The sequence below is a fragment of the Pisolithus orientalis genome (assembly GCF_024613125.1).
Source record: "Pisolithus orientalis strain OTSU chromosome Unknown F5J12scaffold_17, whole genome shotgun sequence".
Classification (NCBI taxonomy): domain Eukaryota; kingdom Fungi; phylum Basidiomycota; class Agaricomycetes; order Boletales; family Pisolithaceae; genus Pisolithus; species Pisolithus orientalis.
The window spans coordinates 276,951-297,237 of NW_026260798.1; the positions used below are offsets into that span (position 1 = coordinate 276,951).

Sequence of the window (20,287 nt, forward strand, 5' to 3'; positions counted from 1 at the left end):
CATGAACCGCAGTGGGGCACAGGCACCTGGACCCGTAGCAAATTGGCCTCCTCCACTGTGCGGCTCTGAGACTTGGCTAGCCACTATAAGGTTGGCCAGTTCATATTTCTACTGGAAGGATCAGATCCATGGCACCCACAGGGGAGGCCGAGACCCAGTCGATGTGACGATAACTCAGTGGTCACCTGCGATCCCTTGGCCAAAGAGGTCAAGTGGGAAAACCAGAGTGAAACACATAGTCAGACCTGCCAACCATTCACATAAGTTAGTTAGCTACGTTCGTGCCTAGGCCAGGGTCGCCATGGCCGCGTGATCAGTTGCGACCAACTAACTTGCCGCAGGAAATAAAGCGGAGAAAAAACCCCGCCGCAGACGATACTTATGATGCAATGCATGACTCGGTATGGGCGAAAACTGGTACTTGCGCTGACAAGATGTAGAAGGTGGGGCCGACACGAAAACACTCCGCATATCATGACGCTGTGTTTGCAACGTGCACCATTATGCAAGGATAAATACCTCGGAAGGCACGAGGTTGTGTGAATTGGCCAAAACTGTTTGTATGACCGCAAGATCCGACTCGGGGTTGGGGGTACTGGTTGAAACAAGACACTGACGCAGACTGGCAAATACAGGTTGGAGGTGTTGGTCTGCGCGCCTCGTGGTCGTGGTCGGTGCACAGCAAGGCCTCGTGTGAGTAAAACAAACGCGTAGTGTAGATTCGTGTCCAAGATCAAACCGACCAGCACATGATAACGTAGATTGCAAGACACAGCCAACTGGTCAACGTTAGGCCGGACGACTCTTTCCCGCCACTAATCTGCAAAGTTCAACGGGAGTAGCTGGAATGGAATCACGGCACCTTCGTTCTGAGAGCACGCAAGGTTCATTGCAGAAGGAACGAAACCTTGGAACACGGCGATAAAAAAGATTCAACGTTTGTGATCACCGCTTTTGCGTCGTCGCGTGGAGTACTTGCTGCAACGATGAAGAACATTGCATGCATCGTTGCATGGTCGGTTTTTGAAGTGTGGCTGAGCATGCTGCAAACACGAGGCCCGGCCCGGTCGACAGTCCCAGGAAGGACGGTCTCTATAGTAGCAACTCCTTGAAGCCGATTCCACGGCGAAGGAGCCAACCCAACAAGTTCGTTATCTATCTATCTATCTATTTAATAAGGAAGATAGATGATGAGATGGTCCAGATCACCCACGGAACAGTTCAGGTCACAGCTACTTCCTTCCCGGTTCTTCCTTTCCGGCGTACAAGTATATGTAAAGGGGTCAAATAATATATCGTGTAGGCGGGGACATTGGCATCATCACACGTCGCTTAGCACATGCCTCGTGTCTGCCATATAATGTCCTCAAAGTTCAAAACGAATCCCCCCTCCATCGAAGTGCGACCCGTTCCGGGACACGCGATATAGGCCTGGCCTTGATTAATCTCAAGCTCCCCCCCTTGCACACTCTTTATTATACCCGTCCTCACTCTCTCCCCAAGTCATTCTGAAAGGGTCCTTAACCAGTCCCTTCTTTCATCTCCTTCTCTTCTCCTTGACCATGCTCGTCGTCGGCCCAAATTCAACTTGTGATGTCTGCCTCGAGTGTTATACCAACGGTGTGAACATCCCCCACGCTATCAACTGCGGCCACGTCTTTTGCCAGAAGTGAGTTCTCTTTCTTTCTTTCTTTATCGTCGTCGTCGGGTTTACGTTATTTCCCCTTTCAAGATGCCTCGAGCATCTCGTGCAAAACAAATGCCCTCTTTGTCGCATGCGCTTCGACCCCAAAGAGGTTAGACGGCTCCATGTAGACCGTGATCCAAATGTAAAGGCGATCGTCGACGACGACGAACCAGCACAGTCCTCCCCCTCTTCGGTTCCGGTTGCCGATGGAGAAGCGCAGCGTCTCTTGAACGAGATCGCACGCATAGTCAAGGAAGGTGCCAAGGTCAACGAGATACGTCGAGTGATCGATGAAAGCAGAACATACTACAAGTCCCAGGGTGATCAGGTGGGTTTCTATAATTGTGCGATGGAGTCTGGTCTGAGCTGGTTTTGATATCAACTATTGTATTATGTAGTATACTCCTGTGCGGGTCAGTTGCTTGCTTCTGCATAACCTGGCGGAATCCCAGCGCAAGCTTTCCCTTCAGGCAGAGGAACTGAAGGGTCTTCGTGCGGAGCTCGACGGTATTCGCGAGCACTTAACGGAAGAGCTCGAGACTGTCAGGCGTGACTATGAACAGCTGCAGCGGACAAGCCAGAAGGAGAAGGAAACTCTCTTGGCAAAGGAGAAGTGCCTCAGGGATCATTACGATGAGATGAATCAGTCTTGGTTGTGGTATGTGTCTTCCATCGCATTACGGTCCCAAAAGACTGACCCGCCCTTTACAGTGAAGTAAGTAGCTCTCTTCGACCATCGTTCACTTGTTTTGAGATGTTTCTTCGAGGTATTGTCTCTTGAACAAGAGCGCGATTCACTCAAGCAAACTCTCGCGCGTTTCCAATCATCGTATTCCGAGTCCCAACGCTCGGCATACTTTTATGCGAGTGAAGGGAAACGCTCTCCCTCTGGTAGTGAAGATCCGTCGATGCTCAAGAAGCGTAGTATGATGAAGGAGAAATTCATAGATGGTGACGAGATGGATTTCCATCTGTCACCTCTCGCTGAGATTGCCGCACCCCTGGCTTCGACTTTTCCAGGTTTCTCTGCCCTTGCAGACGAATCTGATGACGAAGACATAAAGAAGATGAAGAAAAAGAAACTTCTCGGCACCTTGGAAGAGGACGAGTCCTGTCCCGAGAGTACGCTGGCTGACCTCATACGCCAACCTCTTACATCAGAACCAATCCCCATTCCTTCCCGAGAATGCCTCTCACATCAACCGTCGAATTCCGTCGCCATGTCTGTTACTGCCGACTGGGTTTCCGGCTTTCCGAGTTCTAGAGCAGATGACGTTGTCATGGGTGGCAGTCGTCCATCTTCCCCATGCCGGCGGAGTTCATCGGATCGCCATGTGCCGTCGTCGTCCCAGGCGCCTCGTACTAGTATGAAGACATCCCGTTCACGAGATGATGACCCTTCGGAATCTCCCCCGAGACGGCCCGACCTCAATTGTCGAAGACACCTGGCAAATCGTATCAAGCGGCGTCTCCAAGTTGCACGATTTATTGGACAGTCCTCGCCCGCCACCATCTCTTTCTCAATCTGCTGCTACTACGAGTTCTCGGCCCGATATTCCTCGCTCGTCTACTGCTCGTCCTCCCATACTTGCGCAGCCTAGTGCTTCCCGGCCATTGGTCCCGGTGCGTCCTTCCTCAGCATCGGTACACCCAGGATCTTCCTCTTCGGTTGTATTCGTCGAGGATTCATACTTTGCACCGTCCGAACGACGACCGCTGGTCAGCGCGAGCGAAGCAGCCATGCAACTGGAGCGGGAGCGGCAACAGGAGAAGGAACGCCGTCGTCAACTGGAATCTTCTTCGGCCGCTCAGAATTCGCTCAGGGACACCACCAACGCACCCATTGCTTCTTCTCACTATCACCAACCCCACAGGTACAAGTATGGTAATGACCGGATGAAACCCATGCAACCCTTACCCAGTGCAGCGTGCGTTTGAGGACGACAACTGCAGCATTGGCTCCCCCCACCTCGGACTCCTTCACAGCCTAGAACGCACGATGTAGGACCCTGTCTGTGATATACTTTGCCCAACTCGTTTGGTTGGGTAGAGCTGCGATACCTCGTGTAGTGATAAGTGTGTATTTGTTGTACTCTTTTGTGCATCTTTGACTTGGATACCGACTTATCACGTTCCATATGCATTTTACTCATTGATTCGAACACCACTCATTCTTATCTCTGACGTTCGTGCACTCAATCGATGACGATCAGTTATGCTGTGTGCATGAAATACACGACCATATATATACAAGAAATGCTACACAGGCAGTGTGCTGCAAGAAAAGGTAATCGATCGTACACGAAATGGGGGGACGTGACAAGATGCATCAGGAAGCAACCCCACACTGTAAAGCGGCTCCACAGAACTGGGCTATAATAAGATAGAGAAGAAGTAGCACGACGACAACGGACAGGGCCAGGGTTTTGCTATTCTTCCACCACATCTGTCTTCGGGCTGTACGTGCTCCGCGACGGAAGGCCGTCGCCTGGTGCGCCATGGTATCGGTCTTGTCAACGAGAAGTTCGATGCGTTCGCCTCTACTGAGAATTTGTTCGACGTTCTGGACCATGATATCTTTGACTTGATTGAGTTCGGCCTGGGCGCGTGCGATTTCGTCTTGTGGGGGAGCAGTGTTGTAAGTGTGCATGAGTGAGGCAATGACGGGTGAGAAGGTGCCTTGGAGGCCATATGCGGGCGTAGAACTCAGGACTGCAGCAGAAGAGGAAGGAAGTTCGAGGAACTGTGAATGAACGGTTATGAGGAGTGCGAAGAGACCCAAAGGTAGGGGACGCACCTTGCGCTGTAGATCAGCGAGGAATGCAAATGGCAGTTTTCTATATCACAGAAGTATGAGAAATCAAGGACAAATACAAAGTGGGTCGGGTACATACCGTCCCACGGAGTCGTCTGCCATGACGAGGTAGACAAAACCACCTTCTGAGATGTAGTGAAAGAGGTATTGTTCCCAAGCATAAGAGAGTTTGCTGTCATTGGGAGGTATTTTAGATAGGATCGTCTGTGTTGCTGGTAGGAAATAGAAATGTGAATCACACCAAGATTGGCATGAATTGAGAGACGTGCGTACCATGTGAGAAGTCCCGTTGGCTTGGAACTTGGTGCTCTGCAAGAACGACGGAGCCCCGTGCGACGAGGGCGTGCAACTGTCCGAATGGCTTGATTAGCACGTTCCCTTTGCCCAAGTCGGTGATACATACCAAAGACATGATGGAGTGACAGCGACAAGGAGCGGCGTCTGAGGTAATTCCGACAGCGGAATATTCCCACGCTCCTTCCACGACAACCTTTTAGCCTCCGTTGAACACACACCCATTCCAAGTTGCAAACCATGGTGCGTCGCCCAGCCCGTCCTGCGTCCAACACCTCAGCTCAACTCCTTCTAGTCTGACTCTGACAGCTCGGCACGTCCAAGCGGAAAGACCAATGCCGTAGCAAAGCCTCCAGGCGCCCAGATTCGGTGCGTCGGTATTTCGCAATATGGCGGCATTCTTTCTGAGTCTGACACAACTGTATAATTTTCAGTCGGCGTGCTGCTGGCAGTCAGGTAGCGAAACCAAACTCGACGCGTGCAGCTGGAGCAGGTGGATCCTCGGGGACAATGCTAAAGCTTTACACGGACGATTCGCCGGGTCTCAGGGTGTTGAGTGTCTTCTTTCTTTCTTAATGGATTAGTCCCCCGCTTCTGACATGCTCCGACAGTGACCCATACGTGGTTTTGATACTCTCGCTGGCGTTCATTGGCTCCATCTTTTTCCTCCATATTTCTGCCAAAATTATACGGTCTCTGACCAAGTAGTAGTGTTTCCCCATTTATATATTTTTGTATGGATTCCGTATTCTGCATAGGGGCTATTCCGCCGCGTGGCACCTCACAGTACCTGCACACGCGCTCCCCCTCACAGCATGTCCCTTTTTTCTGTGAAAGTCTGAGTATCGGTCTTCCCTTTTTTTATCTGGCCGGGATGGACAGTAGTCCGACGAAATACGTTTATTGCAACGACTTGCCCTCTGTGGCGTACGCTACACGCATCCTCGCACTTTCCCCTGTCCTTATCATCGACTGTGAGGGGAGAAACATCGGTGGACTCGATGGCGCACTCTCGCTCATGTGCATCGGCACAGAGAAGGCAGAATACATATTTATGTTTGACGTCCTCGCTCTCAAACCATTCAAGTTCCGTCTCATGCCCCTCTTCTGCGTCCTCGCCAACTCGGCAGTCAAGAAAGTCATGTGGGACTGCCGCAACGACTTTCTCGAGATACTGAGCGAATACGACGTCATGCTGACCAGTATCCTCGACCTCCAGCTGGCCGAGATTCAGGCCCGCACGGCTGTGAACAAGGAAAAAGACTTCCAACGCATACAGCGTTTTTCATGGGGCAGTCGTGCCGTGCCACTGCGTACGATCAAGCAGAACCAAGAGCTTTTCTTGGGAGTACACCGTCTCCAAGGCATGGATGCCTGCATTCGCAAAGCTAACCTTCCCACCACAGGGAAAGACCGTACGTATAGTCGTGTGATCTCCTGCAAACACTCGGGGCTAATCTATTTACCCGCCTCGTCAGCCCAAGTCGTCGCCATGCACAAAGCCGTAGGTTCTGCCATATGGCTAGATCGACCTCTCCCCCCTAATCTCTTAGCATACGCCGCCCACGACATCGAGATGATTGCAATGTTGTACGAACACTTCAAAACGAACTCATGGATTACGTCTGCTAACGAGCTACTGCTCGTGGCTCAGAGCATGCGCTATGCATATTCACTCTTCTACCAAGGTCGCGTAGCCGACAACGACGTCTTTGGGCCGTGTGCAGTGTTACCGTTGGACGTACTCAGCGAATCTCGTGGACCCCATTTCCAGTGTCATGGCTGTCACCGGATGCAGTCGCTATCCTGCTATAGCGTTAGGAAACAAGGCAAGAAGCCTCAGGCGAGGTCGAACATTTGTCGTACTTGTCAGATCAAAGCTTTGTTGAAGGAAACGAAATATCCTATTATTTGGGTGGCTGTCAGTGTCCCTGAAATCAGTTTATCATGTTCTTTTCCACTGACACGCGTATTGGACTCTAGGTGTGATCGTTTGTGCTCTGTTGGGTTGTTGTAGGGTGAGATACCATATCTGGGTTTCCGCGTTGGGGTGTTACCACCAGTCTTTTCGGAATTGATTCCTCTTATGTCGCTCTGTCTCTGTCTCTTCCTGTGTAGCATGTGAAGCTCCTGTAATATTCCATATCATGTACAGTAGCTGAATAGACAGTGTGCCAATATTAGGTCCCGTGCCTAATCGAGGTAGATCTGGTTAATTGGTTCCGTCCACGAGTTGTCTACGAGTTCCGTCCCACCCCAATCATTCCATTCTGCCACTGTGAACAGCACATCTGTGGTATATTCGATGCCTCCTGAGGGCTTGAAGGTCATCGTTCGTGCAACATCAGGTCTACAGAATGGTTGTCCTCACAGTTTTGGCTGGGTCATTTTTTTTTGCCAGACCAAGCACATGTCATATACACGTAGATGCCAACTGATCCGCTCTTGTTTCCCCGCGTTATAGTGGAGAATAGGTGTCTCGCGATATGCGTATAAGTTACTACGCTCGTCACGCTCGCAGATTCAGGCGTCGCGTACCTGTCTTTGGTCTGGGTCAGCGTTCCGGCGTCACACCCGCATTCACGCTCGTGCTGGTGTTCGTTCGGCGGTTTCCCGCGTTGGAACTGTTATCACTTTTCTCTCCGTCGGAACAACCCAGATTTGAGCCTATTCCAATCCCAGCACTCGAACCCACCTCCGGACCCGCCGACTCATGCATGAATCAGCCAGCCACTGTACTATGGTTCCATGGACACTTAGGTGAACGGATGGGTATTGGGCCTGTGGAGATGGAAAGGTAATCCTGCGCACTTTCGAATTGTATGCGTTTGTACAGGATTATTCGATGTGTACACACATTCGAGTTCACACTCTGCCTGGCACCTGGAATCGAGTTTGATGTCGCAGTCGACCATCGAGCCCTCAGAGGACTCCCTCGGCCGCGACTATCATATATGAGTGTTGTTGTCATCGCTAGTCTCGTCCTCCACATTCTCATTGTCATGATTCCCTCGCCAATGTTGCCCTCGACCGCGCCCGCTATTCATGGCCACCAGGGCTTGGTTCGCATCCTAGCCAAGGAGGGGTATCACGCATCGTCTCTACTCGTGCACAACGACGTGTCTATGTTGTCGAATCCAGTCCGGGTGCACCCACGAACGTACCTGGATCGTCCTTTTCACCCAGACCGCGACCGCCGCTCGACAATGACTAGGCAACAGCCATCGACGGTCGCGCATGAGCGCCATGAATCTTGTTTTTACCTACATATACCTCGTGCTTGACATTTGGGCCAGGCTCTGGAAAAGCAGAAAAAAAGTCAACGAAAGTGCCAAATCATGAATGGCCCACCCAAAACACCGCAGGGGTTTTAAACCAGCTACCTTGCTTTGTCAGAGCAAGTCGCATAAACCTCACTCCCACGTCTCCGACAATGATGTTTGTGTCGCTATGCACCCCCTCCCTTCCCCTTCTTCTTCCGTCTTTCTGTTTTTGTGCTGGCGTTATCCCCAACGCCGATCTTTCTGGACCTCTCTGACGTCTCGAATCACATGATGTTTGCGCCCGTGACGTCCAGGGGTGCGCAGAGGGTTCTTGGTAAGTAGGGGACGTCATTTCGCCGCGTGATATCATGAAACGCAGCGGGCGCAGGACGCGCGCTTCCCCTCCTTGTCCCTGTCTCTGTGGTCTTTGAGAGACTGGGTATACTCTCGTCGTCGTTATCTGGCCGGGATGGACAATAGCCGAACGAAGTATGTTTTTTGCAACGACTTGCCCTCCGTGGCATCCGCTACACGCATTCTTGCACTTTCCCCTGTCCTCATCATCGACTGTGAGGGGAGACTGATTGGCACACTCACTGGTGCCCTCTCCCTCATGTGCATCGGCACTGAGAGGGCAGAACACATATTCATATTCGACGTCCTCGCTCTCAGGCCGTTCAAGTCTCATCTTACGCCCCTTCTCTCCATCCTCACCAACTCACAAATCAAGAAAGTCATGTGGGACTGTCGCAATGACTTCCTCGAGATACAGAGCGAGTATAATATCACTCTAACCGGTATCGTCGATCTCCAACTGGCTGAGATTCAGGCCCGCACGGCCGTGAGGGGGGAATCAGATTTTCAACGCATACAGCGCTTTGCACGGGGCAGTGGTCCTGCGCTACTGCTTGCGCTCAGGCAAAACCGAGAGCTTTTCTTGGGGGTACATCGTCTCCAAGGCATGGACGCTTGCATTCGCCTAGCTGGAGTTCTCGCCACAGGGAAAGACCGTAGGTGTTGTGTGGCGTGGTACATTTGGCATACTTACCCCTCGCCAGCCCAAGTCGTCGCCATGCACAAAGCCCTTGGTTCATCCATATGGCTGGATCGACCCCTCCCCCCTAAACTCTTGGCATACGCCGCCCACGACATCGAGCTGATTGCGGCGTTGTACGAACATTTCAAGAAGAGAGCGTGGGTTACACCCACTTACGAGCCGCTTCTCATGGCTCAGAGCATGCGTTATGCATATTCACTCCTCCACCAAGGTCGCGTAGCAAAGGACGACGTCTTCGGCCAGAGTTCAGTGTTGCCGTTGGACGTGCTTAGTGAATCTCCTGGACCCCAATTTCAGTGTCGTGGGTGCCAAAGGATGCAGCCGCTATCCTGCTACAGCGTGAGGACACAAGCCGAGAATTCTCAGGCAAGGTCGGATATCTGCCGTACATGCCAGATCAAAGTTTTGATTGAAGGAAGCGTATTTTCCCGTTTCTTGGGTCGTTGTCGGTGGGTCCAAGATCAATCTGTCAAGTTCTCCCGCACTGACCGGCGTGTTTAGGTTGAAACCCAGATGTGATCGTTTGTGCTCCTTTGGCTCTATTGGATTGCTAAAGGGTGGGATATCATCGTTTTCACGTTCCGGTATTGCCGCTATGTAGTCTTCTCAGAATTGATTCCTCTTATGTTGCTCTCTCTGTGTTCCCAGATGCTGCCTCAGATTCTTGTGCACTGTATGTAGTATATGGTGCTATATTGCACGACTTGTATTCCTCCATACCATGTACAGTAGCCGAATGTGTACCAATTTTAGGTTCCGTACTAACCCCTAATCGAAGTGGTTTTCCACGCCGACAGAGTGTTCATCATGATTCCATGTTTCACGGGTCCCGCCCCGCCTGGCAAGATGATTCCATCCTCTCCCGCTATGAATACCGCAAGATCCATGGTCTATTCGATGCCCGCTGAGGGCTTGAAGGTCATGATTCAGTACAACCCTCTCAAGTTTGAAAGACCACCCAAGAAGGATATCATCAGAGTCGTTATCGACGACCTCGAGCACCTCAGGGTCCATCTCCCTACTCGGAAGAATATCCGGCGTCGAGGAGATAAGTGGGTAACCCTGCATTGGCCAACGTCTCGTAAAACCCTTGGAAATGTGCGTGGAGTTTCACGGTGGTCTCGACAAGATCAGGGTTGGCTAATGCATCAGCCTGTTCGCACGCGCACACACTCAATCTCATGGTATCGACGGGGAAAATATCTCGTTCTGAATAGAATTCGCTATACTCGCGTTGGATAAAGTTATGCCGTGGCGACGAGTCCAGACAGCTTCTGGAGAGTCTCTTGATGTAGGTCCTTCATCTACCATGCAGTGCAGTGGAGCAGCAACGTGTCTGTTTACCACTTCTAACTGAACTCGCACACCGCCTTCTTTGGCCCATTAGAGAGTCCCTCTTAGTTGTAGACGGGTAAGTCATTAAGTTAGTCCGTTTATTTCCCATTTATCTCCCTGCATATGGATGCATCATATTATGTGGGCGAACTGACACTGCCCCCTCCGTTCTCGTTCAATGGCGTCAGGTTTCGCATTATCGCTTCTACCGCCCACGATGGGAACAAAGCTACACAGCAACCGGTTCGCGTATGTGTTCCAAGTGTCATCCTGTGCAGGAATATCAATACTTATAACACCCCACTTTCAAGACGCCAACCACTATCCTACCAGGGTCGTCTGCTGTACCTGCTGTGTCCTCTGGCAACTACAGTGTGAGCGGCCAACATCATTCTTTTATCGTCACCCTCATCCCGACTCAACGCAGCCTCCGAAAGCAATGGGCCCTCCGATTCCACGAAAGAGGCGCTTGAGCACCCCCGACTCTCCCACCTACTCAACACGCCAGCGGTTGGACAATAATCCAACGACAACGGGCATATCCATAGGACGATATGCTCTTGAAGACCAAGGGTAATAGTCCCGCCAAATCACATCCGGAAAGCATATCCGATAAGATTCTTTCTACGATCCAATCAGAATCGACGACGGCGACGCGTCATCCACGCCAGCATAACCACAGCGCTCCCTTTCATTCGTCCTCTCCACAACAAACAGCGGCAGCAGACGTCGATCCTACGACGGCGGTGGCGGCAGGCGAACGTCGATGCTGTGCTGAAGGAGAAGAGTTTGGCTGTGGTGTCCATTATAGCAATTCTGGGCAGTCGGCGACAGAGAGGGTCCGCCTTCTGTGGCGGGACGTGTTGGAAATTCGCAGGCAGCAAATGACGTTGCGAGACAAGGAAGAGGTTCTCTTGGACGAGATGGAGAATCTGAGTGGGAAGCCGCGGCCTCCCAGTAGCACAAATTCCCAGCTTCGCACTACTAGTTCAGCTACTGGTAAGTCTTATCTATCGTATCTAGGCGATACGTTCCGGACTAGGCTGATCTCATGGCAGAGAGGCAACTAGTTGAGATGGAGGCAGAGCTGCGAGAGGAAAGGGATAGACGAGTACGAGCTGAAAAGGCTCTCGAGGAGGTCGAACGGGAATGCAGATCGCCGTTCGTTGTTCCTGCGTTGTTCCGGGCATTCATGACGATCTCTGAACTCTCCCCTTGACCTTTATCGGTCTCTGCGGTCCTCTTCCCCTCGACGAACCCTTTCTGGCTACCGGCTGCTGATGGAAAGATACGAGCGTTAGAGCAAAGACACTAGGACGCACACGGTGAAGTGCTGCCACAATCTATCACCACACGCGCTTGATTAGAGAGTCGGAGTTCTTCCTATTCGTTGCTGCACAACGTATTCCACGGATAATCAGTTCTTGTTGTATACATTGTACCATATTCAAGGAGCCCAGTCGCATGGTAACGCTGTATGATGTATGTCGTGCAAAGAGCAGTGATGGGCCCGGTGTAGAGGCATCGTGTACACTTTTACAACGGTGGGACTCCTCCAGAGAATGTGCTGGATGGGGTGGGCATGCATTCTGCAGGGATGTTGAACGCATTTGGTGGTGGTACAGGGGGTCGACGACGAGGCTACAGGAACCGGTGACGCTGTGAATTTGGACCCGAACGAGTCTCTCAACGACGCTTGGCTTGGATGGCACAGGCAGACACACCTCCTACGTGGATCATCACGACTAGTGTTATTTTTCAGACAGCTGTGGCTGGACGAGGACGACGCCCAGTCAAACAGTCCTTCGAGTTTCCGACAGTACTACTCCTGCAGTCAAAAGTCATGTGCTAGAGACCACCTTCCGTCAAAAATAAGTAACCATCGCAATATAGGGGTGTCGGACGTCGAGCAACTAGTCGTTCGGCTCTTGAAGGACAGTAATTCCTCCCTCACATAAATGTGTGCAGATGGGAAAAGGGACGATGTCGATTAGGGATCTTGGTGCGATCACACAAGTAGCCGATCTGCTACATGTTGGAGACAACCAGAACAATAAGACGTCATGGAAGATCTTCGAATCGATCAGAGCACCTGGCCACCCACCAGAGCGGATACCACCACTCGCTTGAACAAAGTCCAGCGCATGCGACCCCACCACGATGTGAAATTCCGAGCAGCGAGCCACGGCATCACCCGTTCAGGTCCCTCCATTTCCAAGTACTCCATGAAATCCGGATAGATCATGTTTCGCGGGTTTAGGTCTTGATGGACCAGATCGCGTTCGCAAGGTGGGGAGAGCAGAAGCTGTGGGAGGGGTGGGCAGTTGGGCAGTCGGACCTCCACAAGCCACCAGCCGAGATAGTCGCAGGAAAGAGAGGGCGAAGGTTGTGGCAGGGACCATTGATCCTCTGGATCCACTTTGAGTGAACCGGGCCGGAGCGTAAGCCCTCAGTCTCCTCGAAGTAACGGTGCGTACAGCGGATACGAACGACCTAGGCTGCCAAGTGATGCGGACGTCAAGCAAGGCTTCGTTGAACTCTGAGTCCAGCTTGGAAGATGCCATGCTGGTGGCAGACATGTCACGAAGGAAGTGAAGGACACACGCACCAGGATTATATGCTGGGGGGACAATTTCTTGGTGGTTAATGTTAAGTCTTTGTTGGGTTGTTGCTAGTAGCTCCCAGTGCGCGGTCCCGCCTACTGCCCGCCGCCGACCTGTCCCAACTCCGATCATGCATGGGGTACACGACCAGTTTGATGCGGCATGCCCCCATGCAACAGGCTCATGACGCCCACCCATGCGTTAATCACACCAAAGCTGTTCACGGCCATCCGAGCGTAGAATAAGGTACGGCTCACCCAGCGCACAGCGAGTGCGGTGGGCCCGCAACGGTTGCGCAAGCATGTAGATGATCAACAACGATTGCGACGTTGTAGATCGGGTCGACGGGGACGAACGTCAGTGTGGGCACGAGCACAAGTCGTTGTCAGGACCTCGTACCTTGAGTTTTGGGTCTTGTTTGCTCTCTGGCAATATCTCTATGTTGCTAGCGAGTCGTGCGTGGACAAGGCAGTTGAGATGAGAACACTTCCAATGCAACAGTCGCGTGCTCTGAATAGATGAGACCTCAAACGCTCAACGTTCGTCATTCTTAGAAGCTCAGGTACTACAAACTCGTGGACAAGGACAGAGTAAAGTGGTTATACGGGTACATGGGTGATAGTACAACAGAAACTCAAACTAGTGCATGACTGCAAGCATGTCTGGATTCATACCTTGAATATGACAAACGGCTCATAGAAGAAAGGGAAGCATAGGTCCACCTGGTTTGTATAGATCGGATGCCAACTCTCATTTAAAAGAACCTGTGGGTTATTGTCTTCACACTGGAGACCGAACCTTGCGTCAGTTCGCCCTGTTGTATGTAATGGACTCGTCGCAAAATCATAAACCAGCTCAGAAACCGCACCCAGCGGATCGAAGCAACCCCGCATGATACGAGTCGCTGTGATATCATGCACGGGGCCGAATTCTCTCTAAAAATAGCGATACCAATGTCAATATTGTAGGGCTTGTGCACAGGAAAGAGTCCACCCACGTGGGGATTCTGGATGGCATCGCGAAATAGCGAGTCTTCATATGCGAAACACACTTCACCGAGCAGTAAAGTTGGTTTTGTAGGAAATTTCTCCTCCGGCGATGTAAAATATCTGTAGAAATCATCTTTCCACAAAGCCAGTTTGATGGAGACGGGTGGGCCCGATGGGCCGAAACGGCACGGGAGCGGGGTTTCGAAGTGTAAGCGGGAGTGAACACAAGGTCGGAGGAATGTGCGACATTGAATGCCACGATTGGTCATGACCCATGGATCATATCGGTCCCTTCGTATGTAGGGCATCAACCAGAGCTGGGGCATCTGAAATCTGTGGTGTCGAAGGTATTCGTCGGGAGTTATCAGCTCCATATTTTCACAACCACGGAAGAAGCTTGGGTCATCAGCGAGGATGCTGCCACTCCGCTGACTGTCTCTGTGGAAACCCCATGCAAAAATGCTCCCGTCGTTCGCCTTGCTGACGAACTCCAGCTGAAGACGTCGGAACGCTTCCTTCCCCTCTCCATACATTACTGGGATATTAACACCCAGCAGACCGAACAGGGAATACACTTTGTCTTCGACTTCACTCGTCGTCCGATCGGCGGCCCATGACATGATCTGGGCAGCGCAGGGACGATTATTGGAGGAGAACCTATCCGCCAATATATGTTGTGGGACTCGAGTGATGCGAGACAAGGTAGGTGCAAGCGTCCTCTTGTCACCTAAGGCCTTCCAGTCCTTGTTAAAGAACCGGACATCCGCTGGGGCTATCATCTCCTGTAGGGTCCAGCCACGGGAGAACCACACTGGCCAGCCCTTGGAATCGGGGTACCTCCTCTCGCTACTTGCAGTGGGAAAGGACAGGTCGGTAATGTCATGGAGGTACAGCGTAGCATACGCTTGAGTTTTCATACCACCGGTACATGGATTTGATCGACCTGGAGAGCTCGGAGATGTCTGGCTTGTTGATACAGCAAGTGTCGATCCACAACCATTTATACCCGTCCCTCTGAGCTTGCTCACAGCTTCTGATGATTTTCTTGTAGCCAAGGCGCTCACGAATTTCGTTCTGCTTGGCCTCTTTCATCTCTGCAAGTTTGGTACATCTCCTGATAGTCGACTTCGGCACCCTCTATCCACCGATGGGATATGATCGCATACTTTGTGGCTTCATCATCACCAGGCTCGAAGACCTTGGTTCGACTGTCCACTGGCTTCCCCTCTCTAATCAATTTCTCCCTTTCAAGAAAGCCGTTTACGTTGATCAGGCGTATCCTACACAATTCCACGCGTGTCAGTCCCAAACCATCCTCGACAATGGTGAATAGTATCCATACATCGTGCAATTGAATTGGCGACCACCTGACTACCAGGCCACAAATGCTTGAGGTATACGTGAAGATGTAGCGATATCAGTTGGATTGGTAGTCTTTAGTTGGACCTCTTATATGCATCACACGAAGGGATTCATCAGCTTGGACCCTTAACGCAACGTTCCAACCCCAACGATCTCCATGCCGCAGCCATGTGAACCAATGGCAAGTTACTCATACAGCCTGTTACGTTCTTGCTTATCGATCTAATAGTATTGATCCATCTGATCACTGAGGGCGGCTTCCAATACAATGAGCTTCTGAAACCCTTACCATTTGCGATGAATCTGATTTGTGCTTGGAATGTGCAATACTGATGGGGCCATCGAAAGACGCTCAATCTCGTTGAGGCCTTCATGCGCTGAAGGTTCTCAATTCAGCCTTCACTGCATCTCTGGTACACTTCTTTCGTTCGTTCATTGGTCCAGCATGGTTACACGTGTGCAGTACTTCCAGACGCGCAGGATCTCAGGTGGATTTGGGTGCAGTGCAGCTGCTGGGGCGTAGTTACAGCAAGTTCATGCCAAAACTCAAACGAGCGCTTCTATTTAATTTCAATTTCGGAACGTTGCCAGTGAACAATGTATTATCTGGCTCGTATTACTGGGCCTGCTACTGTCTACTTTGTACTGACAGTCTACTGGTGAATTGAAGTTGAGCCCTTGAAGCACTGGAGTACCAAGCGCCCCATGCTGGATACTTACTAAAATGAGTTATTCCGCAACTAAATGAAAAGCGCTCATTGGAGTTTTGATCTATCCATATATTGAACCTTGCTGTATGACTTCTAGTAGCTCCGATGGTGGGCTAATCACAATCAAAGTGGCGACTTCAACACCAGCGGGCCCGCCAATCCTCATTCCACAGAGCCTTGACAATACAGCAATTCATATCGATAGACCACAACTAACCAAAATTCAGACGAGCGCTACCCCTTGTTTGTATTATCAGGCGCCCACCATCCCTTGCTCGCATTACTGGGATGCTCTGCTACCGTCTACTAAGACTACAGGCAGTCTTCGCCAGTGAAAAGTACCTGGGAGTGGCTGTTCGATCAATCAGCTTACTGTCACCAAATGTCGGGCCTTCCACGCAGGATAAGGATGGTGGGCATTGGAAATTCGGACCTAGTAGTTGCTCCTACGTAGTACTGACAAATGCCCTTCGAAGTAGGGAAAGTATGCTTGCGAGGTGAACGGAGGATTACACGATCACAGGTGTGGCCGCTTGCTACACCCTTCCGCAGACACCGGAACCCGCCACAGGCTTGCGTTTGAACAAGTGGGAAAAAGTCCACCTTCAATGTGACATCGGACGTCCTGTGCCTTCTGCTGGAGACTAAAGATAGCCTCATACTGCAATGCTTGATCAGCATGGCTACATCCTATTCTTCGCACAGCTTACCTGCTCTTGACGTAGTTAGCATTGGTCGATCCTCAACACCAGCGCAGCATCGGAGGTCAGTATCCAGTGAGCAGGCCGTACTTACTGTAACTTAAATGCAGTCGTGCCTCCAACTTGCGCTATTGTATAGGTCACCTGACATACAGCAGGAAAGCCCGGAAAGATCATACCTTAGAGATAGTAGGTGAACACTAAAACCTGTAGGTTTGTTTTTAGTTCTTTAGTATTATTGTTAAGAACATTTTACCTCCTTTCTCAACCTCATCAATGATGGGCAAAGAGTCGGTGTGATGAACTAACAAACTACCCTGCTCACAGTGTGTCTAACAGCACTTAACGCCGCACATAAACAACGCCGTGAAGCGAGTAATCCAACATAATCAAGAGGAGTAAACCATCGCCACACATAATGATCACGACGTCCGCTGTCGTTTGCAGTACCGGTCGATGTCCAGCTCATTTGAAGTGCGTTCGATGTGGTCAAATACAGTTCCAAGGGAATGGGCCAGATCTGAGGGCACGGGGCCTGCTGCCGCCGCGGATATCAAGTTGTCGAATTTGCGCCTGTGCCCCTCTAATTGGACAGCTGAGAAAAACACAGCGGGCTACGGTGCAAAAAGGACAAAAAGTCAGGAAGAAGGAAACGCTATCGTAGTACACCACGTACGTGATGTCTCTTGCAGTCAGAAGTCACGTGCCAGAGACCACCTTCTGTCAAAAATAGGTCACTATCGCAACATAGGGGCATCGGACGTCGAGCACTAGACATTTGGGTCTCGAAGGGCAGTAATTCCCCCCTCACATAAATGCATGAAAATGGGAAAAGGGACGATGTCGATGAGGGACCTTGGTGCGATCACACAACTTCTGTTTCGTACGACCTCATTTATTGATACGAAGGCATGGTCAAAACTCTATTGACCGAGACTAGTTTGGGTCAGACACTTGGCCAAATCGAGCAGTAAGTCTTGATCTCACCCGTTCAATCCTTGTGTGCCAATGTCGCATTCTCGTTTTACAGTTGACCGTCTTGGACCTCCCAAGAGAACCCGTCTAATTTTTTGTGACAGGAAGATCACCGGTCACCCACTATCCGTACGTGGCGCATCTAGTGGTAGAAAACAGCACCGACAGTAATGCGTACTAAATACCAGATCACATCGAAAGACGACTGACATTGCTGACCTTGGACGCATAAATAGATCAAAGGCAGCCCAGCTGGAATCAACACTCATGAAGCAACCGTGTTCGAGGTTTGGTGCTATCATAGCGCTCCTGACAACACTTCGGAAGGTGTGTTGTCGAGTGCGAGGCTGCCAAGGAGTGGAAAGTGAGGGTGCTGTTCCGTACAAATATAATGTACCATGGTCATCAGTACCACCAAAGAACGGGAATACAGTTGATCCTTGGTAGAAATCAGTAACGCACTTGTGAGTAAGCCAACTCGAGAATGGTGAGCGTGCCCGATTTGTCCCTGATTTTCAAACGTTTGAGTGTGGGGCTATGTGCCGGTGGGAGGACCCCGCTCTTCATTCATATCGCTGAGAACGCCCACAACAGAAAAAAATCCCACGTTGTTCAGCACTTCCGGTATGTCTGCTAACTAGGAATATCGAACTTTAGACATACGGGAATTGTGCCAACGGTTCGCGGTCGAAGAACGTCCAGAACCGCGGGTCATGTGATCCAGCATTGATCCGGATTGTGGCCTTCAGAGGTCCATCGCTACTGCAACTTCAGGGTTGGGAGTGGATCACACCTCCACCGTCATGGTACGCTAGCCAAGTTCCGCCTCAGCCGACGAATTACCGAAATTTCGTTTGCTTTCCTCTCCTCGTGAACCGGAGAAGGAAGCAACTTGGATGTCCACATAGCACGAAGACCATCGATTGCAAGGGGTCCTGCCTAAGATGATCACATCGACATTGATTTCTGGTCCTTCATGGCCGTACTACCGCCTGGCAAAAGCTTCTCGAGCTGGGCTAGCTCAGTCTGCACGCGGCCGCTATATTGAGTTCCGCATGGGCCGTCGGGCTTGAGCGCTGTTGGTAACGGGATGTCAGCTTCATGTAATAGTGCTCTTGATATGGAGAAGTTGATGTCATTCCTGATAGTAAAATCCTGAGCCCTGACTGGGACGCCTGGCAAGCTGCCTCAATACGTACCACATTATCGTTATCGCAGCCGCAATGCCGCCTTGTATATGAGCGCCACTGGCATTGAGAGAGACAGGCACAGCACGAACGTGTCGGCAACAGAAGAAGCTAGTCTGCACTCTATCCAAACCCCTATCAACGGTCAACGTCCGCGATATCCGAACTACCCTGGGACGACTCCCTCAAAAGCCCTACCACTGCCATCGAAAAAGCTTCGGATGCTTCGACCACTCCGTTCTACTTTCAGAGTAAGCCAACAGCCATGCCTCGTCAATTCTTTGTCGGTGGAAACTTCAAGATGAACCCGATTTCTCGGGCACAGAAGAAGATCATCGCCAACGAGCTGAATGCCGCCGATCTAGACCCCAACACTGGTGCGTAGCCACCCAACTCTTGAAATAGATGAGATAGCAAATTGTGCAGAGGTCGTCATCGCCCCTCCATCGCTGTACCTCCTTCCCCTGAAGGATATCGTGAGGGACGACATCAAAGTTTCCGCTCAGAACTGCTACTGCAAAACATCCGGAGCGTATACCGGCGAGATCAGGTAAGACGGAGCACTTCGCTGCAGCGTACTCGTGTTTCAAATACTCTTAGCTCTGCACAGCTCGCTGATGCCGGTGTTCCCTACGTGATCATTGGTAAGGGTTAGTTCTCCAGCCACGCCATGCCGTTTAACGCCAGTTCGTACACAGGCCATTCCGAACGCCGAACTCTCTTCCATGAATCGTCAGAGTTAGTCGCCCAGAAAACGAAAGCCGCCCTAGATGGAAGTCTATCGGTCATCCTTTGTGTCGGAGAGACCTTGCAGGAACGTGAGGCGGAGAAGACTACTCAGGTCGTCGAGAGCCAGCTGCGGGCAGTTGTTACCGTTCTGAACGAAAGAGACTGGGAGTTAGTTCCTTCTTGCGCTCGTCATTTTCTACAGTGCTAACGACACGTAGCCGAGTCGTGATCGCTTATGAGCCAGTGTGGGCAATAGGCACAGGGAGAGTCGCTACTGCCGCTCAGGCTCAGGAGGTTCACGCCCACATTCGTCATTATTTGTCAACCGCCGTGTCTGCTGCTGTTTCCGAGAACACGAGGATCATATACGGTGGGAGCGTCACAGCGTCCAACTGCAAGGAGTTGTGTAAGTATAGTGAATCGTCTCAGACCGGTCTTTAGCTCACGTAGATACAGCTACTCAGATTGATGTAGACGGATTCCTCGTCGGTGGGGCATCGTTGAAGCCAGAGTTTGTGGACATCATCAATGTGAAGAGAAACTAGACTGTAGTCCGTGAATATGTACAAGTTTTTCTTGT

At 51.1% G+C, this 20,287-nt stretch overlaps 9 protein-coding genes across 9 annotated transcripts; 6 read left to right on the forward strand and 3 right to left on the reverse strand.

Annotated features, from left to right (window-relative positions):
* Window positions 1-1,562: 1,562 nt before the first annotated feature.
* On the forward strand, window positions 1,563-3,625 carry F5J12DRAFT_722217 (uncharacterized protein; the record flags this gene model as incomplete). The annotated part of the gene is made up of 5 exons (XM_051741354.1): window positions 1,563-1,669; window positions 1,733-2,015; window positions 2,086-2,342; window positions 2,442-3,067; window positions 3,129-3,625. 5 exons carry the CDS (start codon window positions 1,563-1,565, stop codon window positions 3,623-3,625), a joined length of 1,770 nt encoding a protein of 589 aa, XP_051599149.1.
* Window positions 3,626-3,892: 267 nt separating this feature from the next.
* Window positions 3,893-5,347, reverse strand: F5J12DRAFT_743629 (VAMP synaptobrevin-like protein). Its single transcript, XM_051742051.1, has 5 exons — window positions 4,906-5,347; window positions 4,776-4,851; window positions 4,582-4,714; window positions 4,485-4,524; window positions 3,893-4,430 (listed from the first exon to the last, which is right to left on the reverse strand). Exons 1-5 carry the CDS (start codon window positions 4,912-4,914, stop codon window positions 4,017-4,019), a joined length of 672 nt encoding a protein of 223 aa, XP_051599150.1. The 5' UTR covers window positions 4,915-5,347; the 3' UTR covers window positions 3,893-4,016.
* F5J12DRAFT_722366 (Sec61beta family-domain-containing protein) lies at window positions 5,092-5,504 on the forward strand (the record flags this gene model as incomplete). The annotated part of the gene is made up of 3 exons (XM_051741369.1): window positions 5,092-5,165; window positions 5,231-5,347; window positions 5,408-5,504. Coding segments are annotated over 3 exons (288 nt in total), but the record flags the coding sequence as incomplete, so codon positions are not given.
* A 166-nt stretch (window positions 5,505-5,670) lies between these two features.
* F5J12DRAFT_722265 (ribonuclease H-like domain-containing protein) lies at window positions 5,671-6,813 on the forward strand (the record flags this gene model as incomplete). Its single annotated transcript, XM_051741360.1, has 2 exons — window positions 5,671-6,211; window positions 6,275-6,813. The coding sequence occupies 2 exons, from the start codon at window positions 5,671-5,673 to the stop codon at window positions 6,811-6,813; spliced, it is 1,080 nt and encodes a 359-aa protein (XP_051599152.1).
* Window positions 6,814-8,304: 1,491 nt separating this feature from the next.
* Window positions 8,305-9,864, forward strand: F5J12DRAFT_143693 (ribonuclease H-like domain-containing protein). Its single transcript, XM_051738126.1, has 2 exons — window positions 8,305-9,565; window positions 9,618-9,864. The coding sequence occupies exons 1-2, from the start codon at window positions 8,529-8,531 to the stop codon at window positions 9,715-9,717; spliced, it is 1,137 nt and encodes a 378-aa protein (XP_051599153.1). The 5' UTR covers window positions 8,305-8,528; the 3' UTR covers window positions 9,718-9,864.
* Window positions 9,865-10,540: 676 nt separating this feature from the next.
* F5J12DRAFT_143511 (uncharacterized protein) lies at window positions 10,541-11,734 on the forward strand. The gene is made up of 4 exons (XM_051738124.1): window positions 10,541-10,700; window positions 10,763-10,825; window positions 10,879-11,450; window positions 11,510-11,734. The coding sequence occupies exons 3-4, from the start codon at window positions 11,006-11,008 to the stop codon at window positions 11,668-11,670; spliced, it is 606 nt and encodes a 201-aa protein (XP_051599154.1). The 5' UTR covers window positions 10,541-10,700; window positions 10,763-10,825; window positions 10,879-11,005; the 3' UTR covers window positions 11,671-11,734.
* An 833-nt stretch (window positions 11,735-12,567) lies between these two features.
* On the reverse strand, window positions 12,568-13,578 carry F5J12DRAFT_143607 (uncharacterized protein). Its single transcript, XM_051738125.1, has 2 exons — window positions 13,454-13,578; window positions 12,568-13,270 (listed from the first exon to the last, which is right to left on the reverse strand). Exon 2 carries the CDS (start codon window positions 13,250-13,252, stop codon window positions 12,650-12,652), a length of 603 nt encoding a protein of 200 aa, XP_051599155.1. The 5' UTR covers window positions 13,253-13,270; window positions 13,454-13,578; the 3' UTR covers window positions 12,568-12,649.
* Window positions 13,554-15,078, reverse strand: F5J12DRAFT_143747 (uncharacterized protein). Its single transcript, XM_051738127.1, has 2 exons — window positions 14,052-15,078; window positions 13,554-13,989 (listed from the first exon to the last, which is right to left on the reverse strand). The coding sequence occupies exons 1-2, from the start codon at window positions 14,958-14,960 to the stop codon at window positions 13,723-13,725; spliced, it is 1,176 nt and encodes a 391-aa protein (XP_051599156.1). The 5' UTR covers window positions 14,961-15,078; the 3' UTR covers window positions 13,554-13,722.
* Window positions 15,079-19,163: 4,085 nt separating this feature from the next.
* Window positions 19,164-20,278, forward strand: F5J12DRAFT_836666 (Triosephosphate isomerase). Its single transcript, XM_051745984.1, has 6 exons — window positions 19,164-19,355; window positions 19,405-19,528; window positions 19,579-19,622; window positions 19,677-19,875; window positions 19,926-20,113; window positions 20,164-20,278. The coding sequence occupies exons 1-6, from the start codon at window positions 19,244-19,246 to the stop codon at window positions 20,250-20,252; spliced, it is 756 nt and encodes a 251-aa protein (XP_051599157.1). The 5' UTR covers window positions 19,164-19,243; the 3' UTR covers window positions 20,253-20,278.
* The last annotated feature ends 9 nt before the right edge of the window (window positions 20,279-20,287 follow it).